This window comes from Plodia interpunctella, chromosome 21 (genome assembly GCF_027563975.2).
Source record: "Plodia interpunctella isolate USDA-ARS_2022_Savannah chromosome 21, ilPloInte3.2, whole genome shotgun sequence".
Taxonomy (NCBI): Eukaryota; Metazoa; Arthropoda; class Insecta; order Lepidoptera; family Pyralidae; genus Plodia; species Plodia interpunctella.
In genome coordinates this window covers 224,092-238,851 of record NC_071314.1, presented here as the reverse complement: position 1 = coordinate 238,851, position 14,760 = coordinate 224,092, and the positions used below count along the sequence as shown (strand labels likewise).

At 38.9% G+C, this 14,760-nt stretch overlaps 2 protein-coding genes across 3 annotated transcripts; both read right to left on the bottom strand.

Annotated features, from left to right (window-relative positions):
• Window positions 1-996: 996 nt before the first annotated feature.
• On the bottom strand, window positions 997-3,559 carry LOC128678980 (putative uncharacterized protein DDB_G0282133). Of its 2 annotated transcripts, none has more exons than XM_053760903.2 (2): window positions 3,414-3,559; window positions 997-3,061 (listed from the first exon to the last, which is right to left on the bottom strand). In XM_053760903.2, the coding sequence occupies exons 1-2, from the start codon at window positions 3,429-3,431 to the stop codon at window positions 1,118-1,120; spliced, it is 1,962 nt and encodes a 653-aa protein (XP_053616878.1). In that variant the 5' UTR covers window positions 3,432-3,559; the 3' UTR covers window positions 997-1,117. The 2 variants fall into 2 exon arrangements, with proteins under 2 accessions (XP_053616878.1, XP_053616879.1); XM_053760904.2 differs by lacking the exon at window positions 3,414-3,559 and having other exon boundaries at window positions 997-2,885; window positions 2,965-3,064.
• A 558-nt stretch (window positions 3,560-4,117) lies between these two features.
• PPO2 (Prophenoloxidase 2) lies at window positions 4,118-14,687 on the bottom strand. The gene is made up of 15 exons (XM_053760901.1): window positions 14,606-14,687; window positions 12,892-13,007; window positions 11,865-12,057; window positions 11,524-11,626; window positions 10,911-11,031; window positions 9,511-9,713; window positions 8,916-9,044; window positions 8,459-8,582; window positions 7,918-8,082; window positions 7,514-7,642; window positions 6,953-7,131; window positions 6,405-6,550; window positions 5,471-5,706; window positions 5,164-5,267; window positions 4,118-4,775 (listed from the first exon to the last, which is right to left on the bottom strand). The coding sequence occupies exons 2-15, from the start codon at window positions 13,000-13,002 to the stop codon at window positions 4,673-4,675; spliced, it is 2,046 nt and encodes a 681-aa protein (XP_053616876.1). The 5' UTR covers window positions 13,003-13,007; window positions 14,606-14,687; the 3' UTR covers window positions 4,118-4,672.
• Between the last annotated feature and the right edge of the window lie 73 nt (window positions 14,688-14,760).

Sequence of the window (14,760 nt, the reverse complement as noted above, 5' to 3'; positions counted from 1 at the left end):
ACCGTGGGACATCACTAATACATCTGTTCTGTCTACTAATACATCCAAACTGTGGGGTTTCTTTGAAATCCGATTCGATGTGTGTAGGGCGCGTTCTATTGATCAACGCAACTTAGGTACATTACTACACTAGTGTCATTAATTTTATATTTTAACCCATACATTCATACTACACGGCTATCTCACAAATTGGGCGTCCAGTTACAAGTTCTCAGTGCATCAGATATTTCATCGACCACCGTGGAGACACACACACTATCTGGTGTCAGAGCGGCCGCCTGGGAAATCAAACACGGCCAAGAGCTTCCTATCTGTGGGCATGGTTACATAGCAAACCGCATTAATAATTAGACTATTACTTACTAGTACTTTCGTCCATGCCTTCGCTTCCCTTGGCGGAATATTAGTTTATCTGTAATGTGTTTTTTGCAAAAACACATGCTAAAATTCATTACACAACGAGAAATATACAATGGCGGAATTATCCGATAAGAGGATCTCTTCTAGTTAGTTGTCAGACCATTGGTACGCACAATTATGACATCAAGACATCAAATAAATATGCTGGGAACATTTAAACTAACTAAATTTATCGCTGTAAATGTAAAATTTTACTTAGTTACTTCTTCACTTTGATTCAGGTTTGAAACAAACGATTTCGTCAACAAAACACAGTACTTATACCTAATTTTGAAAGTATTTTCTCGATAGTAGATTAATAATATCTTACCCATAAAAACTGACCTAGAGGGCTGATTATTGTTAGCATATCGACAGCCCCCGGGGAGGTCGAGCAGTGAAGGGGTGTCAACAGCGACGAACTTAGAACATAAAGTGAAGAACTGCATTTATTTATTTTCAACAAAAAGTAACACAGTTGGCGTACCAGGTACCAGGAAATCATGAGGAAAGAGATACGAGGCGAGAGAAGTTTTCTCTGTTTACGCTTATCTTTTTACTGTCATTACGTAGTCAAAGAAATCAAATTAAGTTAGATTAAGTTTCAAATTCTTTTATTTTTAATTTACAATATTAGATATCATATAACTGCGTTTTTTTAATTAACAAACTTATACATATATATTCAGTTAACACAGGTTCAGTTAGTATAACTTTGTCATAAAGATTTATTGATACCTGTTGAACGATCGTCTTTATCATTCAAAGAAATCAAATTCACGATAGAGTAAGGATTTTCACTATTACCAACATTAGAAACGGGAACTAACTTGAAAACATTTTGGCCAACATTCACAAGATAATTTTGACCATTCACATCTTGAAACACTACATTATTAGGGATTCCATTAATTAAAATTGTATTAGGTTGATTAGCAGTAATAGAATTTGCAGCATTTGGCATTGGTTGGATAATATTATCGGTAATTATTTGTGTTTGTCCATTTATTCCATTATTAACTAACGCGTTATTTGTCCCTTGGTATGGCACTAACACTAGTTGTCCATTTTGCAAGGAAATACCATTTGTTTGACCATTTTGTACATTTTGCTGATCCACGTTAACTAACATGTGTTTTTGAGTGTTATCTCCCAACACATTATTGTTAGGTGTCATCATATTTCCTTGTGGATTTAAAACTACAGATTGACCCGCACTATTTTCATAATTATTCAATCGATTGCCGTTAGATATAACATAATATTGTTGGCCATTATTTTTCTGCATATTATTTGGCACAAATGTTTGTCCAACAACAAATTGTTGGCCAATATTATTTGGGGCTGGATTATAATTTCCTTGTGTTGCTATATTTCCTTGATTATGTGAAAATGGCGTTACTTCTGAAAGTACAGTTGGCCTTTGTTGGATTAAATTATTGTTTTGCGCAATATTTGCTGGTTGTAGAATTTGTTGCTGTCTATTGTAAACCGGTTGGTTATTTCCAATAGAATTTGGTGAAATTAACAACGCAGGTACACCTAAAGTATTTTGCTGATTTTGAACAGTTCCTAGATTTACAACTGAATTTCCAACGTTACTGGGCGGTATACTATTGACTATTCCAACATTTTGATTTCCATTCCATGAATTTACTGGCGAAATAGGAGTAGGACTTTGATAATAATTATTATTGTTATTGTTGCTATTCAAAGCTGGTTTAAAAGATTGGCCATTCTGAGGGAATGTATTTATAATATTCGTGTACAAAGATCCTTGTCCTGTGTTAGCTGTTGTATAAACAGCTGGTCTATTAGGAAATACATCATTTGTAACAGGTAATGTTTGATATACATAATTTTGAGGAGATTGACTACCTGAACTTGTAAATGGGTTTCCATTAGCATTTTGTATAGGATTTACAATCGGTGTAATAGTAGTTTGAGTGGGTACATTATGTCCAGGAAATACTATAATATCAGAATCATCTGAATTCTTAGTATAATTTCCTTCATTATTTTCGTTATTACTACTTGTCTTATTCAAATTTTCTTTTATTCCTTTATGTGCTGATTTAATCTCATCTATATTATCAGGAAATACTATTGAATCTCCTGTTTGAATACTGCCATCTGCTTTTAACTTTTCATGTAAAGTAGTACTATCATTGGATCTTACAATTTCTTTATCAATGGGGTTGGATGCTACAGTCTTATTTTCATTAGTCCTTAACATAGGTTCGCTAACGTCAAACAATTTTGGTAGTAAAGTATTATTTCTTCCTTTGGGTATTTCATTTTCTTTCTTCTCTCTCTGATCGTTCATATCTTTTTTTTGAACTGTGTTATTACTCTCGTCTGCTTTTGGTAGAAGTGTCACTTTTAATGGTGAAGATTCTGTCGTTAGTTTCTTATTGTCTATTGGTAATGGTCCATTTAGAGGATTTAAAGGACCGACCACACCTGGATTCCTGAAGTCGTGATGTCTGTAATGAAACGGGCCTAGATGCTCAAATATTCCAAGATGGTCTTTTGGCGGTAGTAGGTGTAGTGGATCGGACATACCTAAAAGACCTGGGTGCTCTGGTCCATGGTCATGAGTCTCGAGTTCAAGAGAAAGCAGCCGACCATTTGCCAGTGCCATAGACAAAAGAAACACCATCTGAAATGCGCAAACATGAAATCTACAAAAAATTTTATTCGTTTGGAAGAAAATATATTTAGTTATTTAGGTAATTTTTACTTTAATAATAAGTAGTAAACTTGAAACTAAATTGACAAGCAATTAATAATAATTACGTGCCTAAAAATCTACATTCCAGTCCTATATTTTCAAAATTAGACACAATAATAAATTTGATGTGAATGACAAAATTATTACACATATGAATGGTTAAGAATTCGTTGTTAACACGGATTTGAACTTCAATAACCCTTGACATTTCTTCAAATTACCATTTCGTCATTCTTAACTTTAGAAAAATATTCAATTTTTATTTTTAATTCCGACTTACCTGTGTTGTGTGATCCATATCTTATCGAAAAATGAGCACAGGTGGTCATAGTCACGTTGATTACTGTATATTGAGTAAAAGCGGGAAAACCCTCGCACTAACCACACAGAAACTAGTTCTGAATAGGTACCTTAATATTTTTTTTATGAATGTAGTCTTTTGTTGTTTTATAAAGCTTGTGGTAAGCAGCAATTGTGTTAAAAATCCTAATTTTTAGTTCTTCACAAGTTAGGTGACGCCTATTATTTATTTGCATGACTAAAAATCCATTCTCCGAATGTAATCCGGGCGGAATCCGGTCTATTCCTTTAAAATCCGTCTAGACCGGATTTATCCAGTTAAGTGGCAATCCCACTTTCGACCGTTATCGTATTTATAACATCATCAATATACATCTTGTCGATGGAGTATTTTCTATTCTACTCCTGTTCCCTGCCATAGATACGTATTTTATACAACTTACGTATTTGATTGCATTTTTATAATCACTTGCCACATTTTTGGGGCTATAAGTGAGCTGTGAGTACCTTACTAAATTAAATGACTGCATACTTCTATGCAACTACATAGAAACTGAGGCAAACATTGTTATACCTACTCCCTATCTAAAATCAAATGGAAGCTGATTTAACATTTAGGTAGTAAATTTTTTTGTTAGGTAATACAAGGGATACATTAAATTATGGTACAAAATAAAAGCACTATTTTGTGAAAGGCTTATTATTCAGTCTTATGAAACAGTATTACAACTAAATAATTACAATTATTTATAGAGGTATACAGCTACTTAAACTAATGACCCATTTGTTATTAATAATCTTAATCGTAATTTATGTAAATTATATTAAAATCGAAGTCCATATATCAGCGCCATTACAATTTGTTACTCAATATTTATAGACTAAAATCAAGTAAAAAAGTTTTTATTACAATAATAATAAACCCTTATGTCATAATTCTTTCGGCATTTCTTCTCAGCAGTGGTCGTTCCGAAATGTCAGTAGTTTGTAGCTTTATGAGAAATTACTATAATATAAAATAAACTAAAAAGGTTCAGTTTGCAAGCCGATATTCGAAAATATTTCATTTCCTTTATACTACTAGTTTCTGATAATTTTACCTGATCTGAGATCCATTTTCTTTAACTCGGCTCGATTCTTCAGCCTTTCATGGTCTACTAATAATTCCCTTGAGTCTGTGGTATCTACCTTCGTTGATGTTGACATTTTAACTTGAGTCTTCCATCCCAGTCTACCAGTCTACTGTTGCTGCTGCTGCACAGCATCGGTGAACCTGATCCTGCACTCTCGCACCGCCATGTTGGGGCGGAGGAAGTCGCTCAGGTTGTTAGCGGAGGCCCTCCTGAAATCGCGAGAGAATAAGAACAATAAGTCGTCTCCCTCTGTGTGTTATTTATGGTTCGATCTTTAAAACTACAGAACAGATTTTGATGCGGAAATTTTTAATTGATAGTGTGATTCCTGAGGAAGGTTAACGTGTATTACCCGCACGAAGCCGAGATGGGCGGCTAGTATTCAATATTAACGAAGCTTGTAGCTGATATTTGCCTTTTTATTTAGGAAGTTTGTTGCGTATTTTTTGGTAATAAACTATTCAATGATAAAAGAGGTTCTCACTAAATTCCATTATATAAACGAGTAGTTATGAGCTCAAAATGCGAAAGTTTAAAAAACAATTTTAGAAAGACCAGATGGAATAAAAGAAAATCTTGTAAAAGTATTAGACAAACCTGTCGAAGGGGAAGCCCATGGCGCGGCGGTCGGGGTACTTGCGGTCGCGAAGACCGCAGTACGAGGCTGCGTCGTTACAGGACCCCACTAGGTCTTGTTCGATCTAAGGAAACCGAGAATCAAAGAATAAGCTGACCAATCTATTAGACTCATGTATGTAATTTTAATATTTAGATAAAAACATCCAGAGAAAACCCTGCACTCAAACCTAAAACATGTCTAAGACACATATATTTTCTATTGACTTCTTCCGCATGTCGTGCGGAACCTTTAGACATTTCCTAGCAAAGTAAAATGTTCGCTCACCCTATCATCCTCCCAGTTGGACACCATCACATACAACACGACCGGGTACCCTTGCTGAGTGCCCTTGGGTATCAGCATGTGGTGCGGCCAGCCGCAGCCGCAGAAGTCGAACTCGGCCGCGTCGGCGGAGCCCGGGTCGCCGGGGCGCGCCGACTGCGCGCGGAACGTGCGCTCGAACGGGATTGTCACGGACGAGTCCGTGCTGCGTCGCCGGATCGTGTTGTTGCCCGGACGCACTGGAATTTTCATAGGAATTACAGGATTCTTATTATTTTTCCCCCAGTACGTAGCTACGCTTATGGCTGTATCGTTGGCCTCCAATATAGTGTGGCAAAAGACCCTAAGCCACAAAGTCGGAATAGTGCGTTTCAGGCGTCAATAGGCCGCGGTAACAACTACCCATCAGTTGAGCCTAATGTCTATTTGATTTATGACTCTCTCTCTCATTTTCTTCATCTTTTTCTCTCATAGGATTTCCCAATTCCATTAGAGGCCTGGAAGCCCGGTGTCAGCGTAAAAAATAAACCTAACAATTTTAAAAACTCTGCATGCTGCGACTATTTGCAATGAAATCTTGCAAGTTAAAGAAAACAAACGGATTGCCTGATGGCAAACCAAAACTGCAGTCTATGGACATAAAAGGAGATTGAAATAAAAATAATGGAAGATGGTTATAGTAAAATTTATATAGTACTTTTCCTGTATGTACCGCTCATGACGCAAATGTCGCTTTTAAAAAGAACTAAAGTAATGAGGTCGGAGTCCGGGCGCGCGCGACCTATCCTTCTTGGATAGGCGCCTCAACGCCAACATCCCAACAATTTTTTTAAGGCCAATTAAATCTATCTGGAAACACCGCTCTGTCATCACGCATGCTGTGAAATGAAACGGAAACTGTAAATATAGCTGTAAATTTTAAGATTTCTCTACTCACATCCTTCAGAGAACTTGTCCAGTTCGATCATGAGCCTCCTCTGGTCGTTGAAGCCGAGCGGAGAGCCACGCTCGTCCTGGGTGGGCGCCAGGAAGATGCGGAAAGTGCCCATGCGGGCCTGGCCGCTTGTGTTGTTCACCTCGATGCTGGGGAGGAAACATAAAACATCTTCACTTGCGCTTTAGTCTTTGAAGTCTGCTAAAGTCGGCAGTATATGTACTTAAGTAAATTGTTGACATGTTACCTATCAATCAAGTCAATCGGTCAATATGGTATCGTCATACATTGCTGGATTTTCATTGTTGCAAATAAAAGCTCTCATACAAACTACCCAATGTGTCGCATTCGCGTCGGTATCTCTCTGAGTTTGGCGACAGTATAGTCAGCATAAGACATCCACAGGGGGATGTGAGTCGTTTTATTCTACGCCACAGATAGCATTATAATAATCATCACATCTGTTGATTACACTTATCACATAAAGAGCAGATGTTCACGATGCTATAGAATAAAATTGTACCTACAATAACAGTAGCACTAACACTTACACGTAGTTGAAGTCGTCATGATGGAGATGCGTGAAGCGAGCCAGCACGCTGCCTCTGGGCGTGAAGTCGAGCCCGCGCGACAGCTCGGCCAGGCTCTGCTGCCAGTGCGAGCCGAGCGTGTTGGCGCCCGCGCCGCCCTCCACGCTGATGGAGGACACGCGGATGCCGGGGAAATCCAGCTAGACACATAGCCATCTATTCAGACAGGTTCGGATTTTGATTAATGTTGTGCGAGTGTTAAATGTAGGTGTTAAGTAGAAATGCTTGAATTCACACTAATCAGTGCCTGTCCAAATTGTGTATTTACATGCAAAGCTGGTTTTATGCAGCCATTCGGTCTATAACCATAACCGGTGAGCGTGTATGATTGGCGATGGAAATAGAGGAAGCAAGTGCGATTTGTCAGGATCGAGGCAAATGAAAATCTCTAGTCTCGATCTACCTCATGAGAAACGGGCGTAGAATTCTGTATTTCAGGTTAGAGTTTTGCAACTCTTGGTTCCATCTATCCTTGTAAGGGATAAAGACATGATACTGATCAGTAGGGATCAGTGAACTTACAACATTGTCCTGATAAGGCTGCAACTTGTCTTTGTGTAGTACAAAGATGTCGTCAATGTACGCGTGCCAGCGATAGAATACCGGGTCTCTCATCGCCGTCGCTGAATCTCCCATCACTCCGTATTGTTCCTGTGAATAAAAAACAACTTCATTTATTCATTATTCTAAACAAACAAATAGTACACAAAACATATACGCAACACGCTTCGCGAAAAATATTAAATGTGGGAAACGTAGTGTTTTATTTAAATATGTTAATCCGGCATCACCTCCTTTGAATTTTGTTGAAATTCACGCTTCCAACTGATAGGTTATTGAACTAGAAGTATTTGTTCCAATTCCAATGTATCAACGATTCCATTTTTTATAACAAGTTGTGTTATTAGGATCCCTCATTGACTTACCAAATGGCGATGGTCAGGGTCGTGGGCGTAGGAGATGAAGACGTGGCCCATGTTGTGCAGATCGCCGTAGTAGGCGCGGTTGCGGCTTATCACCGACGACTCCATCAGGTTGCCCAGCTCGTCGATGCCCGTGTTCTCGTCCAGGGGGATCTGTCTGCCATTCGGCTGAAGGAGAAATGTTGCTTTTAGTTGAGAAGAACATTCAGGTTATAAACAACGATAACAAGGCAAAATCAAAGATGCTGGTCTTTAGTTCCAAATAAGATCATTGTGGTAAATGTTGATAGTCATTTTAATTGAAAATAATCTGTCTCGTCTGAGCATATTTCCAGTTGCTTATTCTTGACGTAAACTGTTACGTCAGACCTGGCTGTACCAGTTCTGAACTGGTTCAGACGGTACTCCTGGAGTTAATCTGCCATGTCACGGACATAAAGTCCGCTGCTAATGCGAGGATTTCTCACGCGGTCGATATACGTGAGTCAAGCACTAACCACGCTTCACTATAAATTACTCGGTCAAAATTGATACAGCTACTTGCCAGTACAATGAAGCCGTTTTCGATGGCCTGGATGAACCTCTCCCTCCAGGTGTCCAGCTCCGACACGTCGATCCTAATCTGGTCCACTGGACGGTCCAAATCTCGGAGAGTGGTGTTAGCGAATCTGGAGTCAATTAGCTGGCTTGTAATAAACGGTAGTTTGAATTTGAACGGACGGTGTATTCTACTCGTGTGTCATTAATTTCTCGTGAATCTAACTCATATAGTTTTCACAGACCACCATTTCCTGATGAGTGAAGGAAAAATATCGTGAAAAACCGCGCCGAAAAGCCCGGTAAAAATACCACAAAAAATATAAGTAAATACCATAAAATATGTACAAAGTAAACAATAGCCTTAACATTTTGAAGATTCAGCGGTGATTTTACGACCTGCCGCCGCCTGCCTTACAATAGTAACATAGTTGCTTAGAAGAACAACGATAATATCTAGTCACCTGGGCGGCCAAGATCTGCTGGCGACCTGCGAGTCCAGCTTTGGGAAGTACCCCTCGGCTATGGGCTGCCTGAAGTCGTTGAAGCGGGTCACGCGACCGAGGTTGTTGCACATGCGCTCCACGTTGTATCTGAAATAAAATGATACCAATTTTACATAAAAGACGGGGAAATTCTGTACTCTGTCTGAAGTTACTGGTGAGCTCATATAAAAACCTAGTTTTGATATTGAAAGTGTTATAGTACATGGTAGATAACGGTAAAAGGATACATAAATAGGACTCTGAAACATGTTCGTAAAACAAGCAACTTATAAGATCACCAACTACGAGGGCAGAAATTGAAGTTTCGGAGAAAGGGATCTTTCGCTGACACTGCTCAAAGAAAAATGTACTTATTTAAAAGAAGATGTAGTTACTCACCTAGTGATGATCTGCTAATTATTTTAGTAAAACACCTCTTCTCTTCTTTGCTTGGCCAGTGGAAGGGATAGACAAAACTCTAATGCCAGTAATGAAGGTTGCTGGCGTCTATGCCGAAACACTCGAACTATAAAAGAGTGTTGAGATAGTATAGTAACAAGAGGAGGAGGAATACCTGGCGATGATCTGCTGATGCATGTAGTAAAACAACTCTCCTCTCCTATCCTTGGCGACGATGGATCGCTCAGCTTCGAAGGGGTAGACGAGATGCCAGTGCCAGTGATGGAGGTTGATGCCGATGTCTTCTCTGAAGTACGCCACGCGCTGCTCCGGCTCCGAGTCCGCTGCCGTGTAGTTTGTTGGGATTGTTATTGGCATCTGTAAGAACGAAATTACGCTTTTTTGTACATATAACCATTATATCCAAGTGCTGATTATTTTTAATTTATTTATTTAGTGAAAAACCGAGGTCCGCTTTCTTATTTATTCTTCGCCACTTCGCATGGACCTCGGTACAGCTGCAGACCATCGACCCGCATATCGTTCTTGACCATAGATAACAATATCACTGTCCTTGACGGCAAGATTGTTTTACCTAATGAGTAAAGACTCTTACTAGAGAGTAACAAGCAGCAAGCAGCGTAGCAAGAGTGCTACGTACATATGTTTAGCTAGACAGAGCCATCGAAAGTTGAGGACATCTTTACTATTGAAACCACTTTAAAAAATACTATTGGGACGCTAATAATTTGCGGAAGAGCCAATTCTATACATCAATGACAAGTTTATAGTACTTAAGTGTCTCTGTCTTATCAGAGCACATACTCGTTTTAACCCTTTTTCGGGCCACTATCGTTATAACTAGACTAGACGTGATAACAATAAAACTTATTTTTGTATTTCGTTCGTTTTTCGTTTGATGGTAAGTATAATTAACATCACTGCCATTAAAATGGGTAGATGGTAAAATATGAAGATAAAATAAGTGAAGCAAAATGTTACGTAACATTTAATTTATTCCTATCAACCATGCCACATCGCGTTGTGAACTAACACAATCGAAACACCGATTTTCTACAAATGCAGTTTGAAACATGGACTTTATATAAATGTGTTACACCCTGGCTCTGACTGGCACCGTCTGAATGACCTCTCTATTTGACTGACATCTTGGGGGGCACAAGTTGGGTAAAACTTTTGGTATAAATTGGATCCCTTAATAGTGATAAAGATTCCATATAATGTGTTGTTTTATTTCCTACGGCCCTCTGACCTTGGTTTTAAAAACTTATAATAGTTTCTGCTTTTTTGATTTAAACTTTATTGCTTAAAATACAATAGTTATGTAAAAATTACAAGGGTTGGACTTCATGATAAGATCATTATCTAACAGTCACCCTTTCGGTCATAAAGAGGAAACTGTGAAAGTGTTTGTCTTATGAGTAATTTGCGTGGTTTGCCCCTTCTGGCAGGGCTAAAACACATAACATTTTATGTATGAAACTGTTTTGTGTGCCAATACAATAAAATAAATAAAATGTCTATCGAGAGCTGAATAAAACCATCACTACGTACCCTGGCGCCCGCAGGAACCACGGAGGTGACTTCTCTCGCGCGTCTGAACACCTTGGGGTCCACAAACTTGTCCGGGAACGTCTCCACCACGGGGGGCACTTGGATACCCTTAGTGTCTGGCCTGGAGATTGACCAAGGTTATGTTTGTTAGTTAAGTATTGCAGTTGACATATAATGAAAAATTATTATATGTATCTACTCTCTCTCTCTCTCTCTCTTTGTCACGTTGTCCCGGTTCATTAATGGATGTGGCGCATTGAAACCGCGTAAAAAAACTAATATATTTTGAACAGTTAGCTGTGATTTTATGTCCGCCTGTCGAAGTTAAACCGCTTTGATAATGCTGTTATTGTCAACCAACTGTCAACAACCCTCAGTCAGTAGGTGATCCTTTAGAAACAGTATATTCCCAATTTCATCATTCATCATCATTTCATCAACTAAATCATCGGCCCATCCAGCTAAAACCTTTTTAACTAAACCCCGTAGACCACCGGACATTTTGGCAACAGACTGAGAAAATGCTGGGTGTAAATTTAAACCCATGGGTCTAATTGTAGAGCGGGATCCGCAAGTTCGAAGCATGGATGATGAGGTGTAGATGATGATATACCTGTGCAGTATGGCGACGGAGAGGCAGTAGTTGAACATGTACGGGTTGATGCGCAGCTGGCAGTACGAGCAGAGGGACAGTAGGTCGTCCACGTCGCGCATACCTGAGTAGAAACACATCTCGTTTAATAGGTATCCGATGAAGGAAACATCGTGATCTGATCTACTTCTTCCTCTAATGGCCTCATTAATATCCTCCATGGTATAGGAAGCAAGGCAGAAAGTGATAGATAGTTACGGTCGACACTTTGTGGGCAAAAATATGAAACACGTATTACAGCAGCTATTTTATACCTACCTACTTACATTGTACTAATTAAGAGACATCACAAAATAACTCACTCATAAAAACGTCAATGAGTTTCCCTGCCATCTTCCTGTGCTTGGCCACGAAGAGTGAGAACTGCTCGTTGTAGGGCAGCTGCATGGGCAGGTCGAGGTTGGGCAGCGCGATGTTCCTGACGGGGATGGTGACGGACGCGTCGGTGCCAAAACGGTTGGCCAGCGCTGAGCTGACGGTTTTGTATTTATCTGGCTGGAAATATAGGAAAATAAAGTAAGTTACGTTTGCTTCTCGAAAAGCTGATGGTTTGATACGGTTTAATGTCATCTGTTCACGAGGTACCTATAGAAAAAGACCATCAATGCGGATTTTGTCGTTCCGACTGTGTTTCGAACCTTGTCTAACACTCTACTGTTTTGTTATAAAATTATGCTCAGTACATTCCTGAGACTTATTCTTTTAACTCTACAGAACTACTTAATTTCCGTTTTTTAAATTTGCCATAGCAGTTTCAGCCTGAAGTAAACACAACGCCCCCTATTGGAATTTTTGTTCATCCTATTGTAGTTTAATGTACAACAGACGAAAATTATGTACCAAAACAATGGAGTATGTACGTACGTGCAGTAATTTTGAGAAAAAATACTACTATACTATTTTATAGGGCGCTGCTAGAGAGTGTACTCTGCAGCAGCGCCACTCAGAATCCCTATTTGCATTCACACTAGAAAGCTGATTCTTGGGTTGGATGATGTACGTCTTAAAATAATAATGAAAATATAATCAATTATAGTTTTATCTCACTTAAAAAGAAATTCCTTACTAAGAGCGAACACTTCTACTTTCCTGAAATTTTGCTAATGAATTATTGTAAGGCATTTTAATAAAGTAATAATTAATAACACAGATCTGTAATAGTAACAATTACAGGAAAACTATATTGCCTGCCTTTTATTTTTTCATAATGAGTCGAAAGTTAAGTAACAGCCTTATATACATTCTTAGGTTATATTTTTACGCCGACCCCGGTCACGCGGTCACAGCCCAGAAAGGTGCCGGGAACACGCGAAGATGAGAAAGACTCACGTAATAATGGTCAGGTAGCTCGAAGGCAGCGTTGTCCTCGCCCTTGTTCATGAAACAGGGCTCCGTGGGACGGTTGAAGAACCGCAGCAGATTGCGTTTGGCGTCCGTCATTTTGGCTGGATAAATTATTATATTATTAACTAGGTACCTAAATACCTATAATGTAAGAAACTCGAGACATAAAATCCTGTTCTCGACACACAAAACCACTAAAAACCTAATAAGACTTCACACTATAGAGGTAGAGAGTGTTTAGACCGTTGTTATTTAAACCTTAAAATATATTGATGCAAGGCAGAAATCCTCTAATTTCAAGGAAAACAACACAAACGCCCTGTAAGTACATTGTAAAGAACTACTTACTAAACACTGTTGTTTTTAGGGATTAATAAAGTAATTCAAAAAACTTTAAGAATATTAAGATCATTTTCAATAAAATTGAAAATCTAAATATATAAAAGAACCAACTGGATGACTGACTGACTGACATATCAACGTACAGCCTAAACCGCTGGGTCTAGAAACTTCAAATTTGGCACGTAGGTTCCTTATGTGGCCTAGGGGTGCACTAATAAAGGATTTTTCAAAATTCACCCTCTAAGGGGGTGAAAGGGGGGTTCAAAGTTCGTATGGGGAAACCAGATTAGTTAATTTGTTTTGTTTGAAACTTTACAGGATTACTTCTATCAATAAATGAGTAAATACGGGTCTCCGGATTTTTCAAAAATTTACCCCTAAATGGGAGAAAAGGGGCTAACAAAGTCAAATATCAACATGGAGCAGCAAGCAGCGACTCGAAAAACCGTACAAATAATACTTGTACGGTTTTTCGAGTCGCTGCTTACGAATAACACAACGTATTTGAAATCTAACGTGGTGGAAGTGAAATACCATCATCCCTATTAGGGTGGATGGGGTTGTTATGATTATATCAAAGCCTGGATGTCGTCAGTGAAAACGTTGCGCGCATTACGTCGTCCATTTTACAGCAGACGAGGTGGCCCTTCGAGGTCAATTCTCCAAGGCCAATAAGATCGTGTGATTTGACCCTGCTAGACTTTTTCTATATAGAAACCTATTTTACACGACTTTATCTCTTACGGTGTAGATAGAGCAAAGACACATCACGCGGGCGAAGTCACGGGCAACGTCTGTATGTCTGTCTGTCTGTCACTAGGCTATATCTCATGAACCGCGATAGCTAAATAGTTGAAATTACTTATTACTTTTTATAGTAATTAACAGTAATAGTAAATACAAAAAATGTTTAATTTATGTTTATGGTTAATAAAAAACCGGGACGTAAAACGTAATGGAAAATGGGACGGCACGTGTTGCAGAAAGCGGGAGTGGGAGTCGGAGCGGGAAATGGGAAGGAGACACGTAGTGGGTAACGGTACGGGACACATTGCGAAAAACATGATGGCACATAATATGTAGGATAATAAATGATTTGATTTTGATTTAGGAAACGGTACGGGATATCTACAATTCTACATTACATAGCAGGAAGCGAACAAGTTGGACAAGTTTGCGGGACGAGACACACAGCGGGAAACGGGAAATTGAACTAAAGATGAGAAAAAATGCGAATTTGAATCATATATGTTTACCAGTCTTACAGAGTACGCGATAAAATTACTGACTATGAAATACACGCGGGCGAAACCGCGGGCAAAAGCTAGTAGGAAATATATTTAAAAAAATCACTCACCTTAAATTCCTGGTAACCACCACGAAATTAAAATAACCAAATTAAAAATTGTATTAATATTTAGGAGTCTTCAAGCCGTATTCATATATATATGATGCCACGGCTCGAGTGTGCCAAACTGAACCATTCCCAACTATTTATTGGGAGCCCTAGGG